The sequence below is a fragment of the Peromyscus californicus genome, unplaced genomic scaffold (assembly GCF_007827085.1).
Source record: "Peromyscus californicus insignis strain IS unplaced genomic scaffold, ASM782708v3 Scaffold_6__1_contigs__length_162567912, whole genome shotgun sequence".
NCBI lineage: Eukaryota > Metazoa > Chordata > Mammalia > Rodentia > Cricetidae > Peromyscus > Peromyscus californicus.
In genome coordinates this window covers 50897376-50922045 of record NW_026294584.1, presented here as the reverse complement: position 1 = coordinate 50922045, position 24670 = coordinate 50897376, and the positions used below count along the sequence as shown (strand labels likewise).

Below are 24670 nucleotides of genomic sequence, written 5' to 3'. Positions count from 1 at the left end.
TTAGCAAAATTTAGAACATAAAGGAGGCACACACACTGGTGGACTCAAAAACAAACAGTAGGAAAACAAATTTTAAGCAAAAGAACAATAATACATACGAGCTCTTAAAAAATTATGCTAAGTGGGGCTGGAGAAGAGAGCTGGTTCATTGGTTGTGATGACCAGCCTGACTCCATTTTAAGGACAGAAGCCATTTTGTTCTAGGTCAGAACAAGTTCATTTCTGTGGGCTGAAACGTTCAGACTGACCTGCTTTCACCTGTTTCTGGATCTGACATGCTCCCCACACTCACCTGAAAGGGAACCTGATTAGATGTTCTGCCAAATAGTTCTGAAATGTTTAGCAAAGTTCCCACATAACCACAATTCCACTGAACATTTCCCAACCCTTGAAAACCCCCTTGGTCTTGCAGGTTTGGGGGCTATATAACCCTACCCTTCTTCTGTGTTCGAGGCTACTTTCTCAAACTCCACTTTAGGGAGATAGCCCTGTCTGCCAGAAAATAAAGCTCACATAATTTGACCAAAGAATTTGGTGTGATGGTCTTCCCTCTCAGTGGGATTAACAAGAGCAAAGTTTTTTTTGTTTTTTGTTTTGTTTTTCTGGTTTGATCATACCAAATTGAATTTACAGAAGCAGGAGAGCTGGGAATATAAATTAAGATAAGATTCAATATATAATTCATACTTATCAGCAACTCTAAGTACAATTTCCATTAGAATGTTGACTTCTTTGTATTAAAAAGCTATTTTAAAGTGCATGTAATTATAGCTGTATCAAAACAAGTCAGTATAGGAAATGTAAAAATCAGTTCTGAGAGAAAAAAGAAGAGCAGAAAGCGGATTCATTACCTGGAGATACTTCTTCTTTCTGCCGGACTGTGTGGTCTTTGGTGAACTTCACCCGCTGGTGAGCTCTAATACACGTTTTGCAGAGCCATTCAACACATTCTACACAAAACCCATTGGCTTCTGCATTGTCTTCACAGCTTGTACATACCTAATAAGAAAAGGATCTGGTCACATCAATTGTTAACAAATATTAAAAAGAATAAAATACCAACCAAATAGACTATCAGTTTTCTATATTATTCTAAGTTTAAATTGAAAGTATGTATTAAACTGTATGCATATAAAATGAAGATATTTTGCATAAGAATTGTCTTTTAGACAAGGTTAGCCGGAGACTCACTATTTAGACCAGGCTGGCCTTCAACTCAGAACACCTGACCGTTTCTGCCTCCTGAGGTCTAGGATTAAAGGTATGCAACACCAGACAGGACAAAGATTATTTAAATACATTTTCTCCTTAGCCTTTAGACTGATATACTAGCACCCACATGATCACTTACAACCATCTGTAACTCCAGTTTCAGGAGATCTGACATCCTCTTGTGGCTTCTGTAGGCACCGGGAATACACATGGTGCACATATATACATACATACAAACACCCATTCACACAAAATAAAAATAAATCCTAAAAAAGATTAAGAATTGGAGAGATGGCTCAGCAGTTAAGAGCAGTTGTGGACAACACTTGGTTGTTCCTGGCACCTCAAATGGCAGCTCACAACCATCTGTAACCCAGTTACAGTGACTCCAATGCTCTCTTCTGGCCTCTGAGGGCACCAGGCATGCTTGCTACATATGCATACATACATGCAGGCAAAACACTCTTACAAATAAAGTAAAAATAGGTATTTTTTCAAAGTAATTTTAAGTACATTTTTCTTCATAATTCAATATACTAGTCATTCCAAGCACAAGGCTAGGTACTGAGTACACAATAAGGAAAAGTAAACACAGTCTCTGTCCTTATGACACAATCCTCTTAGATAGAGGAACAAATTCAAATTCAAGTTATCCCACTAATTAGCTTAATAGTTGGGCTGTATGGTTTTTGTCAACTTGATACAAACCTAGACACATCTGGGAAGAGAGAGACTATTTTAAGTCATTTATTTTATTTATTTTTATGTATATGGATATTTTGTCTGCAACTATATCTGTGTAGCACAAACATGCAATGCCTGGAGAGTCCAGAAAAGGATATTTGATCCTCTGGAACTGGAGTTACAAATGGTAGTGAACCACCATGTGGATGCTGGAAATTGAACCCAAGTCTTTGGAAGAACAATCAGTGCTCTTAACAACTAAACCATGTCTCCAGCCTGGGAAGAAGAAATCTTAATTGAGAAAATGCCTCCATGAGATTGAGCTATAGAAGGGCTGGAAAGATGGTTCAGTGGTTGGGAGTGTTGGCTGCTGTTTCAGTTCATGGCACCCACATGACAGTTTAGGGCTGCTTGTAGTTCTGGGGAGATCCAGTGCCCTCTTCTGGCCTGAGTGGGTGCTACATGCATATGGTACATGGACATGCATGCAGGCAAGGTGCCTATACACATAAAATGAAACATGAAAAGTAAAGAAAAAAAAAAGGATTGGCCTGCAGACAATTCTGTGGGGTGTTGTATTGATTAAGGATTAATGTAGGGAAGGGACTACCTCACTGTGAGCAGTGAAATCTCTGAGTGGGTGGTTCTTGGTTATATGAGCAAGCTGAGCAAGCCATGGCATGGGGAGCAAGCCAGGAAGTAGCATTCCTCCATGGCCTCTGCTTCAGGCCCTGCCTCTAGGTTCCAACCTTGAATTTTCTGCTACTACTTCCTTTGACAATGAACTGTGTTGCAGAATTTCAAGTGGAAATAAACCCTTTTCTCACCAAGTTACTCTGGGTCATGGTGTTTTATCAAAGCAATAGAAGCCATAACTGCAACAATGGTGTTGAGCAGGATACAGAACTCATCGTTAAATTGAGGGCAATGATACATATTTTACTGAGTTCTTCTTAAGATTAAGTGGGAAAGACATTATTATAATGCTCAAGCTGTTAAGAAGTGCTAATAAAAGGAAATGTACAAAAAGTTGTCAGCGCCTATGATGGAGACACAGGATTTACCCAGTTAAAGCTTCTTCCTAAAAAAAAGACTTCATCAACACCAAGCTATGAAAGCTACTAAGTGAAAAGCCTTCTAGTCAGAGAAAAGCACAAAAATGCAAGAAGAGCATGGCAGGCTTAAAGAACTGAAAGAAAGCAAGTAGCATTTTAGTTTAGGAATCAAGGGGGGGATTGGCAAGAGAAGGAGCTGGTGGTAAGGCAGGCAGGGGTCAGACCAAGGAAGGCCACATGACAATGGTTGTCTTTGTCTGAAGAAAGAGTAAATAAGAAAGGCATGGATAGACCTACATTTTAAAAATCCCTATTACTGCAATGCAAAGAACAGAATAGATAAGTGTAAAGCATTCCCATGTAAGGTAATTGGAATGAGGGTTAGTGTAAGTGAAGATGAGAACAGAATGGAAGATTTAGAAAGTGAAATAAGTTTGGAGAGTGCACTGGGTATGGGACGTAAACAAGACAGAGTATCTAGTGTATGTATCTAGCTGGTATAATGGTATAGATAGTGGCAACACTAAGTATCTTTGTAGCTGGAAACAAAAATGCACATAATTCGGAAGTTGCCTATAGTGGGTGGTTGTTTGAGCCATGCCCTGAAGCACTACCCCAAGTAAGGTAGTAGGTAGCTGCTATACCTGCCTATGACCTTGAGATACATGCCCCTGGGATGTGGCCATTGGGGACCCTTAAGACCTAGGATGTATGAACCTGGCTCTCTCTTCACTTTGCTACCTCGTGGAGAACAGCGATGGACCATGCCTCACACTTCCAGGATCCTGCGAGAAATTCTCTTATTCTGTCTTGTGAGTTAACCCCCCAAATAAATTCCTTTGACCATTAAATAGACTCCGTGGGTTAATCCCAATAGTGGTCAAATTCCAAATATCTGTTATTTGCAAGAACCCAAAATCTGCCTTTTCTTAGGGCTTATCATCTTCACCTTTTTTCACACTGTTGATAAATGCTTCCCAATGTTACTAATTACTTGTACAATCTGTCAATCCTCCTTGCTTTCTCAATGCCACTCTGGATCCCATCTGCCACTTCTCTTCCTCTGATTCTGTAGGGTTTTTGCTAGATCTAGGGATATCCCCTTGAGTTCAATTATTGTGTCCATAAGGATACCACTTAAATCTCTAATCTTCCACTATAGGCTACAAAAAGGAATGAGGAATGTCTAATATGCACCACTCCAGATCTCTGGTAAGTGAAACAAAATATAAAATGCAAAACAGGAGCAAGATGTGGTAATACCTGCAATCCTGGGAGGGAAGCAAGAGGACTGTGAGTTCAAGGCCACTCTGGACTTCATGGCAAGAGTCTATTACAAACAAAACAAAACACTCAGCAAGGTAGGAAGTAAGTGCCACTGACAGGCCTAGAAAAACGATCAACTCATAGGCTCCAAAATCAGTTTCTATATTTTTATCCTTAGAGCAGGCCAATGAGCCCAGGGTCTCCTGCATCTACACACTACACCTAAGGTAAACCCACAGCCAATTCCACTAGGTAAAGCTGGTTTCACAAGGAGATAGTTTATCCCCTGCAGCAAACCCAATGTGGCCTTTGGGGAGCAATATGGATACTGTTAAAACAACAGAATTTTAATTAGTATCAAATAAGTTCTTTATAAATAAAGTAAACCCTAAATCCCTGTAGTTATACCTCAGGAATAAGAAAGTTGAAAATGAAAGGGTAGGGGGAGCACAGAAACTAGTTACAGATAAAAAAAAAAAAAGAATTCCCAACAGACAAATAATTTTTCCCAACTAGAACTAGAATTAGATTTAGTTCTTTCCTGGATCTTCTGTTACAAATAAAAGAAACCATCTAGGAGACACTAATGAATTAAAACTCACATGTCCACAAGTTTTCTATACATGGTACATGCAAAGGAATTCACCTTAACAGGTCCATCCCATGACAGAAGACCATAGATTCTCCCTATGGATAAAGTATCTACATTTAAGCTTAAAGGAGTGAAAAAGAAGATGCTGTTGCACATCAAAATTCAGCACCTTGGACAATGCTACTGACCAACGCTTTCAAGCAATGCCACAAACACAAGACTTTCTTTCTTAAACATAGAAACCTCTGAGATAGCTCAGCATGTAGAGCTGTTTCCTGCTGACACTGCAAGCCTGATGACCTAAGATGGATTCCCAGACTACACATAAAAATGGAAGGAGAAAACAACTTCATTAAGTTGTCCTCTAATTTTATTATAGCCATCAAGTGTGCAAAGACATGTGCACCATATGCATACATGGCACTCCACACATGTAGTATGCTTACTGGAATGCAGGCAAAACACCAATACACAGAAAAAGAAATCTTTTCAACTAAAGTAACAATTTCAACACCCAATAACTCAGTACAAAGAAATTGAATAACGCTAATAGAAGCAAAAGGTTTCTTCTCTGTAGCATACAGAAATATGATGATAAAATCATGCGGTTCTATACTGGCACTATTCACTATTGTTCATACACTTAAAAAGATATAGCTTTTGTCTATTAATGTTCTGAAGTTTGGCTTTTTCTATAGATTCCTCTAGCATTTAAGCTGCTTCATCACAGGTAGTGAAGGCTTGAATTTACACTTACCTGATTAGACTTTTCTACTGTACTACTGGGAACCTCAGTGGTGTCCTTCACAAAAAAGTTGTCTATGATGTGTCTTTCAGCACATTCTTGACTGCACACGGGGCATCGAATAACTCCAACTGGGAAAGACAAAATTGAATTTGAAGTTTAATATACTGAGAACACCACATCTCATTTAAACTGTAACCGGAGGGGGTTTTTATTCCTAACATTTTAAAGTTCATATTTGCTTTCTAAATTCATAAGGGATTTGTGTGTGTACACATACTATATATACTAAATACGCTAAATGTTGCAAAAGTCCTTTTAATTTTAACTGGCATGCCCAGTGGCTTTTGTTTTTACTGATCAGCCACTTCTCTATCACTGTTTTGCAAACCTAAGTAGTTTGTGTTCTTTGTGTATTTGATGGGTCATCCCTGCACCCCAATGTCACATATGTTTTCTATTGAACAAGAAACTCTGAATCTCTCCAGACTTTCAGAATCAGAATTTCTGGAAGAATTACAATCATCTCTGTATAAAGCTTCCACATTATTTTGTATTTTCCTTGAACAGATGCAAACTGTTTCTATGGGGGAAAGTCCTCTCTCATAGACAAATATAATACATACAATGCACTGATCTAATATAGACTTAAGGAAACTCCAAGATTTTCCGATACTCATGGTTTGAATGTCCCCTACAGGCTTAGCTGGCAGCACTATTTTTGGGTGTTTGGGAAATTAAAGGAAATAGGTTAGTGGATACATGTCTTGATTATATTTGGCCCCCAGTCCCTCTACTACTTTCTGTCCACATGAGGGGAACAGTCTCCTCTAAATGCTCCCTATGTCACCACAGGTCCAGAGTCACCAGAGCAAAGACTGAAACATCTGAAACCATGAGCCTAAATAAATGCTCTTTTCCCCTTAAACATCTGGTATTGTCAGAGCAACAAGAAAAGTGACTGATATAAATATATTTGTACAGTGAAATGCATAAAAACAAACACAAAGGAATCCAAAGGCCAATTTTATCTATGTACATTCAGATAACAAACAAACAAAAGTCCTAGGGCTGTAGAGATGGTTCAGCAGTTAAAGAGATGACTGCTCTTTCAGAGGACCTAGGTTCAATTCCCAGAACACACATGGCAGCTCACAACCATCTGTAACCCCAGTTCCAGGGGATCCAATGACCTTTACTGAGATCAGTGGGAACTGCACATAAGTGGTGTACAGACACACGTGAAGGCAAAACACTCATACACATAAGTTAAAAAATTTTAAAAATCTCTTAAAAATCCATCTGAAATTTCACACATGTGAGAATCTAAGTCTGACCCTCAACAGACACAAATTAAAAATTTAAACACACGCCGGGTGGTGGTGGCGCAAGCCTTTAATCCCAGCACTCAGGAGGCAGAGCCAGGCGGATCTCTGTGAGTTCGAGGCCAGCCTGGTCTCCAAAGCGAGTTCCAGGAAAGGCGCAAAGCTACACAGAGAAACCCTGCCTCGAAAAACCAAAAAAAAAAAAAAAAAAAAAAAAAAAAGAAAATTTAAACACACATATGTACATTTTTACCATTTAAACTGATTATGCTCTTCCACAAGAGCCATAGATTATCTAACAAAACTCTAATACTAGGCATGAGAACCCAGTTTTTGAGTCGTCATTAAGGGGAATACAAGATACTCCCCAAATAATACATGTTATTGCTGTTGCCCTTGGTTGCAGTATAGAGCTTGAAGGTCAGTCCCTATTGCTGAAGACTCCATGTACTTCAGACAAACTGAGCTTGGCATAATATCAATTATAATTACTATCAGTCTACTAATTCATATTTTATCCTTAATAGCCATAGTGGTTTTCTTGTGCCAAATATGAAAAGTAAATTGATAAGATACAAGCCTCAGAAAGACTTACAAATGAAAATAAAAAAAATACTCAGACACAGAGGAATTTAGAAAGAACCTACCATGCCACTACATGATAAAACTGAAAGGGGAGGCCCAAGTTTGTTAGAAAACCTTGGTGCTATGTTGTTTAGCAACTTTAAATGCTTGGGACAATGTTAAGAATCAGGAAAGAGGTCTGAGTAATTTACTAAAATTATACAAGACCCAAAAGAATCTTGATTAATTTTTTACAAATGACCTCAACTGTAAATAGAATAGTACCAGATTCAGAAGCCAGACAAATATTAATCAAATCTTTGGGTTTTGAAAATGCTAATTTAGAATGCAAAAGGGTGTTAGGCCTTTAAAGGCAAGATCAGCACCCATAGAAGAATGGGTCTGAAATACAGTTGATACTGGACCCCATACATTTAATGATGATACTTGGATATGAGCAGTGCTTTCTAAAAATATCAAGAAAAATCAAAATGTGGTAGACCAGGTCATACAAAAAGGGAGTATAGGTAAGGTGCTCCTATAAACAGTGTTTATTCTAGAAGTAATTCAAGCAGAAGGCCACAGCCTTCTGGAGTATAGAAAAGGTGTGGCAGAGGCTGGCATTGGACTAATACATACAGATCAACAAGGGACAAGCAAAGTAACCCTTTGCCATGGGGAAATGCCTTGAAGGGTCTCCTGTAAGCCCCAATATCAAATTTGGTTCAATCATTTCCTGCCAGCATCAGAGAAACTTATCCACAGAGCAATTAAAAGACTTATGCCTGTTGTTAAAAACAACACTGCTCTGGATGTAATCAAGGACAGAACATCTTCTAAATAAAAAGTTCAGGAGAGACCAGAAAACAAGTATTTTGGCAAAGTGCTATAAATGATCAGAGATCAAAGCTAAAAATACAAATAAATGGCATTGAAACTGAAGGTTTAGTAGACATGGGAGCAGATAAGTAACAAAACTTTCACCAATATCTCTGACTCCAGATTGACCTCTTCAGGAGGTAAATATTTAGCTTCTAGGGATTGAAACTTTATCTCAGGTAAAAGAAAGTGTAAGATGGGTCAAGTGTATAGGACCAGAAGGACAAGTAAGAAAATTTAAGCCATATGTGGCTAATACAGCCATGAATTTATGGAGGATGTGATCTGCTTGCAGCAATCGAAAAACAGATTAACATTCCTCCAATGAAGAACTGACTAGTCCCTGGAATTCTCCTATATTTGTCATTTAAAAAGAAATCTGGAAAAATGGAGAATGTTAACAGATTTAAGAGCCATGGATAAGGTGATTCAGCCATGGGCTCTTTACATCCTGGAACTCCCTTCCCTTCTTTATTACCTAAAGGGTGGTCTATTATAGTGATTGATTTAAAAGATTGCTTTTTTACTATACCTTTACAAGAAAAGGATAAAAATTTACCTTCACAGTGCCTACTTATAATAATGTTAAAGGGTATCAGTGGAAAGTTCCTCCACAAAGAATGTTAAACAGCCCCACCTTGTCTCAATATTTAGTACAACAGCCGTTAGAAATAATTTGTAAACAGTTTCCTCAGCCTAAAATTTATCATTATATAGACAGTGTCTTACTGGCTGATTCAGATACGATACCTTAGAAAAAAAAGTTTAATGAAGTGAAGAGAATTTTGCCTTGATGGAGATTACAAATTGCTCCTGAAAAAATACAAAGAGGAGGTTCCATCAATTATTTAGGATATAAAATAGGTTTACAGAAAATTTGAATACAGAAGGGATAAATCAGGAGAAATTTAATGATTTTCAAAAATTTTGGGGTGATAGTAACTGGCTACATCCCAATTAGATTAACTACTCAAGAGCTAAATAATTTATTTCAAACCTTACAAGGTGAAAAGGGCTAAAATAGTCCAAGAAAACTATCAGCTGAGGCTGAGAAAGAATTGGATCTGGTAGAAAAGAAACTATAGGATGCACATGTGGATTACTTGGATCCAAAGCTTGGTCATATTTCAGTTACTTTGCCTTCTATTCAATCTCCAACAGGAATTCTTATGCGGAGAGAAGATAATATCTTAGAATAGATATTTTGAGCACACAGAGTAAAAAAAAAAAAAATTAAAGACCTGTGTAGAAAAGGTTTCTAAATTGATTCCGAAAGGAAAAATGAGACTTCATCAATTAACAGGAACAGACCCAGCAGAAATTGTGGTACCTTTTACTAATGCTAAAATTGCCTTATTATGGGCAGAAAATGAACACTGGCAAAGAGCTTGCAGTAATTGTTTTGGCAGAAATTAACAACAAATATCCCCAAAGCAAGAGACTTCAGTTTATAAAAAGAATTAATTGGATTCTCCCTCAAGTGTTTTATTAACTTTGAATTTTTTAAATGCTAATGAGAAAGGAACAACAGCTGCAGAGAGACATTGGATAGCAGAAAAAAACTGAATTAAACCAGCCTGTATATTTCAAAGGTGTGTTAACCTCAGAATGGAAACTGGGATATGTGTTAGGTTGGAGAAGAGGTTTTGCCTTTGTTTCCACAAGAGGAGAAAAGCTGTGGATATCACCGAGATTGATAAAGATTAGATTCAAACAGGAGAGACCTCCTGAATAATGAGAGATGACAGTTTATCAGACAGCTTGGTCATTCAATCCAGACTAATTTATAAAGACAAACAAATGCCTTTCATCTGATCAAGTATGGAAAAAATAAAAATATAATATTTTTTAATGATAATTTAACAAAGGCACACTTGCCTTACTGGTGTGAAATGGTTCTTAAACCACATGTCTTAATTCCATGTTAGAATGTTAGACTGTAGACTGCCACATGGTCCACACCATCTTGGAATCAGTTTTGGAGTTTTCTTTTTAAATAAAAATATTTTTGTTGTTTGGTATTAAAAATATTTTAAGTAAATTCAAAGGATTACTACAGTTCAAACTTGTTTTCTAAAACTCTAAGAGGTGGAGTGATTTGGAGCTAAGACTAAATATTTGAGCAGTGAGGTGGTAGTCCATGCCTCTAATTCCAGTAGAGACAGATGGACCCCTATAAATTAGTTGTTTTCTAAATTCTAGAGTTACATTGAACAAGGCGGTGGTGGTGGTGGTGGTGGTGGAGGACGCCTTTAATCCCACTACCCATGGAGAAAACTCAGATACAGCTCCTAATTGGTATGTTTTCATGCTATAGAAATCACATACCATATTTACACATTGTTATAAAAACTCTCTACAGGGTTAGTAGAAAGGCAGCTAATTTCCAGTGGGGACAGGAACAAAGAGCAACTTTTGTGACTGCCAGTAAGCCTGCAAACCTAATTTTGAACCAGATAATACCCTAATTATGGATATCATATTTATTGGTGGACTGGCAACTGGGGACTCTTCATAAAGCAAAAAAGAGTCCACCAATATTTGCCTTGTCCTTTGTGATCTAAAAATAAACACATTTAAACCTTGAACTTATATATGAAGAGAAGGAGAATATAGGTATATTTATCCAAAATTTCAAAAGAATTTTTTAAGTTGAAAGATAATACTTTTTCTGTTGCCAAAAAATATTTTGCCCTAGGAAAGATATAACCTGCCAAAAAAGGAACCCCAATCCCAGAGTTAGAGTTGGGATGCTTTGCTTTTATCTTTTCAGGAGAATAAAAGCATTCAACTAAGGAATCCACAGACCACTGAACAAGTGAAAACATCTAAAGATAAAGGACAGATCATCAAGAGAAAATGTCCCAAGAAAAAAGAGTAAATTGGCCAAGTGGTATTGCCTACTACCTCCAGCTGAGTGGCCTGAAATCCTGGCTCCAGACTAGTGACCCAAAGATCAGTTTTGGACTACAAACTTCTCAGGACATTAAAACTACTGTATTCATATGAGACTGACGAACATATTACAGAAGTTTAAACTCAAAAATACTTAATCCTAAGACTGCCAAATACAACCAAGCTGGACACGGTGGAAACCTTGGAAGAAATAGCTTCATTATGGTAAATAGTTTTACTGTGTTAGAGTTAAAACCTTTCCTTTTTATTTGGACAAAAAGGGGGGGGGGGAGTTGCAGTATATTTGATCACACTGTGAACCCTGAGATTGTGTTATTTACTGGAAAAACCTGTTGTGATGTGGCTCAACACATTTAATCCAAGAGCTTTCTGCTTGAATATTGTAAACAGGATTAAATAAAGTCAATCATAAGTCAAGAGGTTGTCAACCAGTTGACAGGAAGTGAACATAGGATTATTAAGAAAAACCATAAAGAGTGAGAGGGAGTCAGGAGGACTGATAGAGAGATGCACAGAAAGCAGAAGGGAGGGACATTCAGTTTGAGAATCTTGTCTGAGATGGTGGAGGAGGAGGAGGAAGCTTCTGGGATGTTGGCTAAGGAGGAAGGTCAGCTGGGTATTTCTCTGCTTCTCTTGCACTAACAGGCTTTCACTCCCAGCATCTGGCTCCTGAGTCTTTACTGATAAAATTGAACGATTGAGATTTTGTTAAAAACAACTATTATCCATTCAGGAGCGAGGACACAATTAAATCCCTACTCTTCCTGACCCCAAAAATAATTATCTGAGTAGATTAAAAACTTTAAAATTGGCCAGGCATAATGGTACAAGCATTTTATCCCAGCACTAGAGAGACAGTGGTAGATGGGTCTCCATGAGACCACCTAGTCTACATAGTGAGGCCTCATCTTAAAAATGAAGAAAAAAAGAAAAGAAAAGAAAAGAAAAGAAAAGAAAAGAAAAGAAAAGAAGGAAAGCAAGCAAGTACTTTAGAATTTGGCTGGTGAGATGGCTAAGTGGATAGAGATGTTTGTCACCAAGTCTGATAGCGTAAGTTTTTTGTTTTGTTTTGTTTTGTTTTAAAGATTTAGCTATTTATTATAAGCGTCAGAGATGGTTGAGAGCCACCATGTGGTTGCTGGGAGTTGAACTCAGGACCTCTGGAAGAACAGTCAGTGCTCTTAACCACTGAGCCATCTCTCCAGCCCCCTGATAGCGTAAGTTTTATCCCTGGGACCAACACAGTAGATGGAAAGAACTGCCTTCTCCAAGCTATCCTCTGACTTCCACATGTGCAATGTAGAACAGGCACCTCCACAACCACAGATCAAAGTGTAATAAAAAATACCTGCTCTAGCTGGATAGCTAACGGCTGCCGCAAAGTTCAACAACGAAAGTGCTGAGACTGCATGATAAGGCCTAGTAGGAAGTCACAGTCATTAGGAGAGTGTCCTTGTAGGAAGTCTTGTTTGTTTGTTTATTTTCTGGGACAGGGTTTCTCTGTGTAGTTTTGGCCCCTGTCCTGGAACTCGCTCTGTAGCCCAGGCTGGCTTCGAACTCAGAGATCCACCTGGCTCTGCCTCCCCAGTGCTAGGACTAAAGCCATGTGCCACCCCCGCCCAGCTTGTAGAATGTTTTATGACCCTGACTTCTTCCTCTTGATTTCCACTTGCTGATGAAGTAGCTGAGTGACTTTTATTCTGCTACATATTTCCACCATGATGTTCTGTATTACCATAGGTGCAAGACAATGAGGACAATCTACCATGGATTGAAATCTATAAAACTGTGAGCCAAATCTATGTGGCTACACCCCCTATTCTCCTCCCTCGGCCTCCCGAGTGCCACCATACCTAACAAGTATTTTCTCTTTGTAAATTGACTATCTCAGGTAGGTAAGGGTGTGTGTGTGTGTGTGTGTGTGTGTGTGTGTATTTTTAAAAGGGAAACCTAACCATATATTCTCATAGCAACAGAGAATTATTTGTGAACTCAGAGTAAGAAAAAACTTCTTAAGCAACAACAAAAAAGCAAGATCAAAAGGAAAAATGTTTTCAGAAATACAGGTAATTTCCAGGTATAGTGGTGTTAGCCTTTAAATTCCAGCAGTTGGCAAGCAGATCTGTGAGTTCAAGGCCAGCCTGGTTTACATAGTAAGCTCCAGACCAGCAAGTACTGCACAGTGAGACCCGGTTTCCCGAAAATAGAAAAGAAATATAAGTAATTAAAAAATTGTTCTGCTGAATCGAAGAAAAGAAGCCCTTAATTAAACATATGATTAATATATAATATTAGCCAAAACTTACATAGTTAAAGGTTGCTAGGAGGAGCTCTTGAGGCCCTACCACTGCCCCCATCCTAGATTGCTAGACAGGTAATGGTTGCTTCAAATGTGTGTGACAAGGCCCCTCCTCTCCCTTAGATTATAAACAGTTAACAGTGGTTGAGAAAGAGACATTTTCTTCATGTGTAGCCCATACTCCTCTAAGTAACCACAATTAAACTCACTGGTTTATCATGTACACTTGAGTAAAACTGTTTCTGTTTCCATCATGCTCTACCTGAGGTGAGATGTTTTATACTTTTTTTTCATTTTGGTTTTTGAGACAGGGTCTTGATATGTTGATACTTGATATGTAGCTATGTAGCAGAAGTTCCTCCAGTCCCACCTGGCCCCGAGGTCCTGTAGCCCTTTATAAAATAATCATTCAGAGGCTTATATTAATTACCGACTGTATGGCCAATGGCAGGCTTCTTGCTAGCTAGCTCTTTCACCTTAAATTAACCCATTTCTATTTATCTATGTATCGCCATGTGTTCCGTGGCTTTACCTGCGTCCCATTACATGTTGCTCCTTGGAGGGCAGTTCAGTGTCTCTCCCACTCTTTCTCCTCTCAGTATCTCTCCTGGATTTTCGTGCCTGGCTCCATCCTGCCCTGCCATAGGCCAATGCAGCTTTATTTACTAACCAATGGGAACAGCATATATTCACAGCATACAGAAAGACATCCACAGCATAGCTAGGCTGGCTTCAAAAGAGATGCCTCCCAGAATGATGGGATTAAAGGCAAGTGCCACCATGTTAGGTCTAAAGCCACCCTCCTCTCAGGTTCTCTCCAGGCTGACCTTGAAGTCACTAAGCATCTGAGAATGAACTTGAGCTCCTGACCTTCCTGCCTTCACCTCCCACTTGTCTTGAGGTAACAGACATGTTCTGCCATGTCTGCCATTTTAAAGAAGAGTGATCATTTTGCACTGACAGTGGTTACATAAATCTATACACATATGAGGAAATGGAACCCAACTACATACACTACCATACTAATGTCAATTCTCTGATTTTACTATTGCATTACGGTTATGGAAGACATAACCATTATGTAAAATATAATACTGTGATGTCCTGTGAGTCTATAATTGTTTCAACATGAAACAGCCTTAAAAAACAAAACAACAAAACCTGTTCTTGGAAAGTGTTTTTGTGCTCCTCCCAGGTGTAGCAGATAGGAGTGGGTTTACTTCAGATCACTCATTATTGCTTGCTGTTGTTAATCAATTAATTAACTGTTTAAACTATCCTTTATATGCCTCTATGGAAAAACATGTTTTTGACAGGTGCAACTTGACCTTGTGATTGTATATAGCTTGAACTCATGAGAGAGAACTTTACTCATGACCTTTGTTAACTCTCAGAATATAAATTGTCTGATCCTCTGAATAAAGCTGGCTATTGCATGAGACTTTAGTCCACCTCATTTGTCAGCTCTATTGTCCTAGGTCTCACCACCTCCAGAGGGGTGATGTGCTCCCATAACCATCTTCCTACACTTGATCCTTTGATCTTCCTCTAATTCTTTTCTCCCATTCCCTGTCATTTACCTTATCATCTTCTTATTTTATCTTCCTATGTTGTTTTAGTGCCTGGCAATTCCAAGCAGAATATAATTGCCATTAAGACCGAGGTGTTTAGTCTGTTTAGTTCACTGTCTGTGTAGTCCAAAGCACCTTACACAAATGGGCCTGGCACATGGTGTTCAATAAACATTTGTTTAGTAATTGTATAACTCCCTTTGTGCAAAACACATACCTGTTATGCACAATTAAAAATCATTGAGAAACTCATACTTTACCATTTGGGGATAGCATTTTACATAAAAGGCCTGCCTTTATAACAGCCTAAATGACTATACAGTAGCAACAAGTTCCTGTGTACCACACTGAAATAGTAGACAGCTGGACAGGAACAAAATAAACACAAATGAAATAAGCAAATCAGCTGAATCAAAATGAAAAATTTCAAGAAAGCATACAGAACTAATAAAACCAGAAGAAAAATCTAAGTAATAATGATTAACAAAACATTCTGATAGTGGGTGGCTATTGTAGGGTAAAAGGGCCAGCCAAAGAAACCCACCCTGGCCCTGAAACTAGTATCAAAAGGCTAAAAAGGGCCAGTGAAAGAAACACAGTTGGGCTCTAAAACCAGAGCCAAACCTGCCCCTGACCAACCGAACAGGAAACCAACCAATCCCTGAGCAGGAAACCAACCAATCCCTGAGCAGGAAACCAACCAATCCCTGAGCATGAAATCTAGCACTCTGACCCTGAACCCAAAGCCAGTGAAAATTAACACACCTTGGCCTTGAAAACCGAGTCAGTGAAAAGAAACACTTTAGCTCTGACCAGAACCAAAGAAACCCACCCTGACCCTGAAACCAGAACCAAAAAAATACACTTTGGCCCTGGAACCAGAGCCAGTGAAAGAAATACCCCCGGGCCCTGAAACTAGAGCCAAAAGGCTAAAAAGGGCCAGTGAAAGAAACAGTTTGGCCTTGAAACCAGAGCCAAATCTGACCCTGACCCACTAAATCAACCAGTCCTGGAGTAGGAAAACCAACCAATCCCTGAGAATAAAATCTAGCCAATCTGAGCTTGTCCAAGCTCAAGGGTATCGAATTCTGACCAATTCTCTCCATGCAAATCTTCCCCCTGGAAAAACTCCACCCCTAAGAAGCCCTATATAAGCCCCTCTGTCCAGTTATCAGCTGTCCTCCACCCTGACAGAGGCAGCCACTCTAATGGATTCCCCCTTCCCAAATAAATCTCTTTCCTACAAGAGTTTTGGGTGAAGATCTGTTGCTGGCAAGGAGTAGAGTCTCTAGTTGGAAACTCCCCTGGGAGCAGAGCAGACGAAGAAAGGGTTACTGCTGCTGGGAAGCTCTCTTGGGGAAGGGGGAGAACAGATTGCTACATTTCTGCAGGGGGTTCCCCTTTAGCACAGTGAAGCAGAAAAAGTAACATCTTGGGCCGGAGCTGAGAAGAAAGGAATACCTCTGCTGGGAAGCTCCCTTACCTTAAGGGGAGGGGTGGAGCAGAGCTTAGCTGTAATAGCTCCGAGAGGAGCAAGATTGTTACATCCTGCAGGGATTCTCCCCACTGCACCCCAGCTTCAGATATAGCCTGACTTCTCAACAAGCCAGGAAACCTTTCTCGTCACAGCTGTAGGTATAGCCTGACTTCCCGACAAGTCAGGATTCCTTTCCCTTCAGAGCTGTAACACTTGCATCTATGTCTCGAAAGAGGAAGCTGGGCCAAAGACAATCAGTTGAGCTCTTTCCTGAAGCAAATAAATAGCTTCTGAGCCCCAAGAAGAGAGCCCTTATCAAACTCAAAGACTTGTCAGCTTCTGTATGAGCTCTTATTTGGTTCTATAAGAGACCAAGAACCTATAACTTTTACCATATCAGTTCTAGTGCATTCAGTGTTACTATGACTTATTCATGGTCACACACTCTAAATGGGAAATTTGTGATTCGAGTCCTGCCTGATAAACATTTAAATAGACAGATGCTATGACTAGGGGCATACCTCAGTGGAAGAATATGCCAAAAGGTCCTAGGTTTGATACCCAGCGCAAAACGGAACAAAAACAATTAACAAAAGCAAACCCAGTATTGGCTTTAAAGCCATATAATATAGACCATATAGACGTAGATTAACCCTCTTTATTGATTATAACTCCCAATAATCTTGAACCAGCATAGCCTATCTACTGTTATCCTTGCCAACTTGGTGAGGATCCCAAATTCGCACTTCTAAATTTTATTTCCAAAGCATATGCTTTCAGTACAAAAATAAGCAAACAAAACAAAACCTAACAAAAGGCTAAGACATTTCATATCATACAGTAAATATAATGATGAGGATATGGTGAGAAATGTATTGTCAAGCAACTACACCATGCTGTTAACCACATAAGAGTATATTCAGATAAACTAAGATTGATATAATATTACTGTAATACAATCTTACAGTATCATCATTGCAGTCCATCTGTTAACTGAATGAATTACGTGGTCCCTGTTTATCAAAAGACTCAAGTAATAGCTACAAAAGCATACTTTACATTAAAAATTTAATGATTTTTATTTTATGTGTATGAGTACTTTGCTTGCATGTACGTATGTGCATCACATGTGTAAAATACATGCAGAGGCCAGAAAAGGGTATCAGATCCTCTGGAACCGCAGTTACAGATGGTTGTGAGCCATGGATATATGCTGGGAACTGCAAGAGCAGCAAGTGTTCATTGCTGAGCTATCTCTCCAGCTCCTTCCTGTATTATTTTCTTAAGATGCTGGGGACTGAATCCAGGGCCTCACACATGCCATCCAACTGCTCTGCTACTAAGCTACATACTATTAGCCCAGAAACCTACTCTTAACTACACACACACACACACACACACACACACACACACACACACACACACACACGAGATACATTCATCAGGATAAGTTATTCGGGTGAACTTGGACATTTATTTCTTTCTCATTTGTAGTTTTTAAGTGTTAGATGCAACATCTTGAAATGAAGAGCTGACTGGAGCAGCCAGATCCCTGTTCCTGTTGTCTTGGAAACAGGATATCCTTCAATGCTTTAAGCCCAATGAATATTGTTGCCACTGCGTTATAACCCAGTGTAGCTGTTGCTTTCTGTAGTTCCTCACTTGCAGTATATAAACAAGACTTCATCTGCTTTGGACATCTTTTCTCGGCTTTGCGGAGCTGGTTGGTAATGAATACTTAGCTTCTCCTGACCCTTTGATGTCTACTTTGAGTAATAAACCTCCATCATGTAACTTGGATATATGTTCTGTCTCACTAGACTTAAGTAGTAAAACTGCAGCAGAAGATGTAGCAAGCTAAAACAGTAACCAGGTTTCACAGGAGAAAAAAAATAAAAACCCAAAAACCTAGAGAAAGCAGACTGACGATACAAGGGTTACCACCAGAAAGTACTACTTAATCATAAAGAAGTCGATTCTTCATGAATCTACAATCTTAATATACAATGCACCTAACTAACAGAACATAATACATTAAAAAAATAGACACAGCTGAAAAGAAAAAGAAATTTGCAGTATAGTTGGAGATTTCAACTTTCTTTTCTCAATGATCAACAGAGTAGTGAGCAAAAAATCAGTAACAAGACTTGAAGAGTCAAATAACCTGATAAAATGACATTTAATTAGCACTCACCAATACTGGAATGTAAATTTAAGTGCAAAAGGGAAGATGTAACATATGCTGAACAATAAAACATGTTTTGAAAGAACTAAAAACAGGGTTGGAGAGATGGCTCAGTAAAAGCATTGGCTCCTACACATATACACACAGAATATAGAACAAGTCTTTAATCAGAATCTCAGAAAGAAAATATGATGGGCAAGAATTTCGTAGAAATAAAATAATCCTGAAAAGTTTCCAAGATGAGTGAATCCAAAGTAGAATGAAAAATATTTATTATGCTAAAACTGAAATCAAAGACAGAGAGAAAACTCTTTAAAGGAATGAATTATCATGAAAGAAAGGAAGAAACACAAGACTCTTAGCTACACCAAGGGCGTCAGAAGACAAGAGAAAGCTATTTTCTCCCAACCAGCACCACAAAACCAAAACCAAACAAACAAAAACAAAAACACCCAGTCAGCCTGGCATAGTAGCATATACCTATAATCCCAGCAATCAGGAGGTAGAGGAAGGAGGATCTAGAATTCAAGGCTAGCCTAGGCTATAGGAGACTGTCACACACACACACACACACACACACACACACACACACACACACGCATGCGCGCACAAAGAAAAGAAAAAAAATAAAAACAAAGAGAGGAGATCCTAAACTAGGCAGATATATTATTAAATATTGTATAAAATGTATTACTTGAAAATTACTATAAGTCAGTCTTGATATAACAGACTTGATAATAAAATTCAATTATGTGTTACCAACCTAGCAAACTTTAAGGTTATTAAAATCACTTACTTTTAGACTTTACTTTTTATGTTGATTTTTAAAAAAATTGTGTGTGAATGTGTACAACATTTGCCTAAGGTCACAAGTCAAACTTCTTTCCTTATCACTATTTCATCCCCTTACTGTTGTGGAATATTAATTGAAGATGTGTTACATTTGTTTATGCTGTGGAACATCTGTTTAATAATGATGCAAAGTTGTGTTGCATTCTTTTATGTTGCATTTGTTTAACTCTGTGAAGCTGTGTTACTGTGCCTGTCTAAAACACCTGACTGGTCTAATAAAGAGCTGAACGGCCAATAGCTAGACAGGAGAAAGGATAGGCACGGCTGGCAGGCAGAGAGAATAAATAGGAGGAGAAATCTGGGAAGAGAAGAAGGAGCAAGAGAAGGAGAAGAGCACGCAAGGGGCCAGCCACCCAGCCACACAGCCAGCCACAGGAGTCAGAGTAAGATAAACAGAAGTAAGAAAAGGAAAAAGCCCAGAGGCAAAAGATAAGATGGGATAATTTAAGAAAAGTTGACAAGAAATAACCCAAGCTAAGGCCATGCATTCATAAGCAAGAATAAGCTTCTGTGTGTATGTATTTATTTGGGAACTGGGTTGGCAGGCCCCTCAAAAGAACAAAGAGTAAAAAAGAATAAAAAAAGTTACCAACAATACCTTACCTATTTCCCTTTGGGTAACTATTTTTATTAATTGGTTTATTAAAACATTTTGTTAAACATTTTCTAGTTTATCCAATACCTAGTATTTTGTTTTGTAAAAGTATTTTTCTTACACAAAAAATAGCTACCTACTGTATATCTACACTGCAGCTTGCTCCTGTTCACTTATTATGGTGATTCATTTCCTATCAGTAAATATACAACAGATCTGTCTGATGTTGTTATCCCCCTCCAATACACTCACATTGGGTGATTAGATCTGGGTTATATAGCATATATCTCCTCTAATGGCTTACTTTTATTTTTTGTATTAGAGATGACACAATGAGTATCTACATATCACTTTAGACTCACGGCAGAAGTGCTTTTAAAATAGACTCCTAGAAGTGGGTTTATGGGTCAAAAGATAAAAGGATCACCAACAGTCATTTCAAAGACTGTCAAATGGACCCTCAGTATAAGTACATGCTATCTAGTTTCACAAAATTTGAGAGCATGTTGACAAACTTTTGGATTGCTGCCCAAAAGGTAGAAAGTTTTCTTGATATAGTAGATTTTAATGGATGTATTTATTAAAACTTTAGCATCTTTTCAAAACATTCATTTGTAGGTCAGAGGCAGATGATCTTGGTGAGTTCAAGGCCAGCCAGAGTAACATAGTTGAAACCTTGTTGAGAGAAGGGTGGGAGGGGGAAGATGGGAGAAGAGTAGGAAAGAGAGAGGAAGAGATAGACTAGAATCTGAACTCTCTTTGTAAGATGGAAACATGGCACTTTAAACTGCCCAAAAGAGACTACAAAGACATACAACTACCTCTTCCTTTAAGAGTAATTCAAGCCAGGGTGGTGGCGCATGCCTTTAATCCCAGCACTTGGGAGGCAGAGGCAGGCGGATCTTTGTGAGTTCGAGGCCAGTCTGGTCTACAGAGCGAGATCCAGGAAAGGTGCAAAGCTACACAGAGAGACCCTGTCTCGAAAAACGGAAAAAAAAAAAAAAGAGTAATCCAAATGGACCTAACATCAATTGATATATCTATTACATAATCCCTACAACTAAGGCTCAGGGAATGCTTGAGAAGAGGGGGCAGAAAGATTCTAAGAGTCAAGAGGACCAGGTCATCTGATGGCAGTTTGTTACGAAGAAAAACAAAGAGTAATCCAAATAGGCCTATCAATCATGGAGAACAAGCCTCAAGAAGGCTGATACATATGAAAAAAAAAATTTTTTTTAAGATGGAAGGGGGTCAGAAAGATGGTTCAGTGAGTAAAGGCACTTGCTACCAAGCCCAGTGACCTGAGTTTGATCCCCTGGATCCACATGGTGGAAGGAGAGAACCCACAGGTTATCCCCTGATCTCTATATGCATGTGTTGGCTTGCACACACAAAAATAAGTGTAATTTTTTAAATGAGGCAATGTGCTTTGATCTCAGAAGCCTTTCCCCTAGAGGCAATTGTTTATAGATCTTGACTTACAGGTGAACTGACTAAGGTTGATAGACCCCAAAATCTAGGGTCTCAAGTGGGCGCCCCAAGAACCCAGACTCCGGTCCAGTTGATGCAACAGCAAGAGGTTTACTGCGGCTGTACAGTCGGGCTAACTCAGCTCCAGAGAGCAAGAGTCGTGCCTATTGCAATCACATGGGTACTTTTAAAGGAAAAACCCACAAAAGCCATAAGATTACAATTCCCATACAATTTCATTTCGATTGATTTATGTCTAGAGGCTAATTTCACAAGATCATGGCCTGATCACAGGGTGGGTACAGTCACGTCCACATGCACATTTTTCCCGAAACCTCAAGGGGGAGGGGGTATCAGGGCGGGAGTGGAGTTTACACAAAGGTCACAGTGGTCCTTCCTGGAACACTTGCAATTATCCCAGTCACAGTTGAGCGCATCTCTTAACAGAGATCTCTTTACATTGTTACATTGTGGCAGGGGTGGTTGAATAATAGCTGAGCCAGGTTGCCCTTGGAACTAGTTTTCTTTTTAGTTCCTTATTCTCCTGGGGCTTGGGGGGTGTAAGCCTGAAGGGTTAGGGTCTTTCAAGGTAATGCCATCTTGTCCTAACTTCACTGTGTTGGCCTAGACACTTCTCACCCTTCCACCCCCTACCCCAATAGCCACATCCCCCTTGGCTTTGGGACCATCAGTGACCCTGACCATGCATGGTCCAGATGCATTAACCAAAATAATTAATGTTTATGCAAGCTAAAACAAACTGAAACTAACTATAGGAAGTGCAAATCAAAATTGTGTTGTGTCTGGAAAAAACTGCTTAGCTCTGCAAAAAGACAGATGTTACAAGGTTATTCCAACCCCTCTAAGAATACTGATGTCACTGTGGTTTTTGTCTTTAAAAATGGTACACCCCTGAACTTAGGGGCACCAAGAAACATTTTAGAGGTGTTAGCCTACTCTTGGTCTGGCTATTATTAAAAGATTCTTACTGGCTTAATTAACATGGTTGTTAACAACTATCTCACATGTATCATTTCGTAAAACCTGTCTGAGTTAAGGAAAAGCATACATTTTTCTTTTCCCACTCTCTATCTTCCCTTTTCCCATACTGACCCAAATCCAAAGCCATTGATCTGACACCTGGCATTCTTACACCACCATCAGCACCACCCTCCCCTCACGCAGTTTCTTGTAGTCTCCCATTCCTGTCCTTCCTACCTCAAAAAGCATGACTTCGCCCCTCTTATTCATCTACCTCCTTCCAGCAGCTGCTGGCTTACCTGCTTTGAGTCCCCTTCTGAGAAGGTTTTTTTTTTTTTTTTTTTTTTTTTTAATCGATTTGAGACTAAGAACCAGCAAAAGGAGACCCTAATTCCCATGAACACAGTTCCCTTGGAAGAGCTGCCTGCATCTGTATTGAAAAGATCATGCTAGGGAGCTGAGAGCACAGTGCAGTGGCAGAGCACTTATTATATCTTGAATGAGGCTTTAAGTTCAATTCCCAACACCACTCTCTCCTCTTGTGACACCCTCTCCGTGCCCCCCCCCCCAGCATCGGCCTCCCCCCTCAAAGTTGCTGGGACCATAGTTCAGCATGTACAAAAAAGACCCTGGATTCCATCTCAACACTACTGAATCTTCAGCCTGGGTGCAGAACTAATATTCCAGTTGGGCTGGTTTAATCACTTTGGCTAAGGAACCACTCCTAGGAAGATGGCATCACCTTAAGCCATGCTAAAGAGATACATGAAATTAGTTCTTTAATGAGATACTGGAATTTTCCTTCCCAGAATCCCTGCCTCTAGTGCAGAACTACAACCATTTGAGGGTGATGATCATAAATCTGCCTGCTCTTGAATTACTCAGAAAAGTGTAGCTTTTCCTTTTCTTCTCTTTTCTAAGCACGCTTTCCTTAACACTTTGGGCTCCCCTCACGCCCGAAACATACTGGACTTCTTTACCAAGCTTCCCAACTCACATTGCGTCCGACTGCCAGTCATACACCTGGCCTCAATGCCAGTTTAAATGGCATGGCCTTTTCCTCATCCCTCCTCCATTCATCAACTCTGGGCCACAGGTGAAGTTTTACAGTTTCCCTGCCTCGTGGTTTTTCTCTTAAAAAAAACGCAACAAAGCTGTCCTTGTACTTCCATGTGAGTCCATTCTTAAATTTATTTATTAATGAATCCAGGAACCCCAAATAGAGACCCCGATTTCCCCTGTATCAGCCCCAAAAAGCATGTTGCATAAGGCAGTCACGGCAGAGCACCTCCGTAACCCCAGCCCCTGGGAGGCAGACACAGCAGGACTGCCTGGAGTTGGAAGCTCGGGAGGAACAACAACAAAACTAGGTAGGAGTTGCTTAGAGAGTCTGTAATCACCAAGTTAGTACCAAGCTTCCTAATAGAAATACAAATCTCTTCCAAAATGTTCAGGATCAGGCAGTTTATAAGCACTACACCTGTTCTATTCAGCACATTTCCTGAAATCTGAAATTCTTCTAGCACTGTTCTTTCTCAAATTCACTGCGAGCTTCTACCCTGGGACTTTCACTACCCTGAGAATTCCTCGCCTAGAAACATTAACCTAATTCTCTATATGCTTTATGACACATGAAGCCTAAATAGTTTCAAATAACCATTAGTAGTAATGTTGAATAATCACTAAACAAACTACAAGATGTTATTTTGTGCTTAGGATACCATATACTAGAAAAACACAGTAAACAGTTATTTAAAATCAATCTAAAAGATTTCTTTACATGTTGGTAAAACAATCTGTAACAATGTCCATTGATTGTATTTTTAAATTTGACTTATTATTGTATGTGTCTGTGCACAATGTGTGGGCACATGTGCCATGGATGTGCATGTGGAGGCTGGAGAACACCTTTGATGTGATTGGTTCCCTCCTTCCATCTTTATGTGGATTCCAAGCATCAAACTCAGGTCTTTAGACCTGTGCAGTGTGCCTTGACCCACTG

General features: G+C 39.3%; 1 protein-coding gene across 4 annotated transcripts in view; it reads right to left on the bottom strand.

The window, feature by feature from the left end:
* The window catches only part of Trim24 (tripartite motif containing 24), a 114933-nt gene that overhangs the window by 57343 nt on the left and 32920 nt on the right, over positions 1–24670 (bottom strand). For all 4 annotated transcript variants that reach the window (XM_052720073.1, XM_052720075.1, XM_052720072.1 and 1 more), the window contains exons 2-3: positions 5567–5685; positions 852–999 (exon numbers count right to left, since the gene is read on the bottom strand). In XM_052720073.1, the coding sequence (XP_052576033.1) occupies positions 852–999; positions 5567–5685 (267 nt within the window). The remainder of the gene's footprint in view (positions 1–851; positions 1000–5566; positions 5686–24670) is intronic.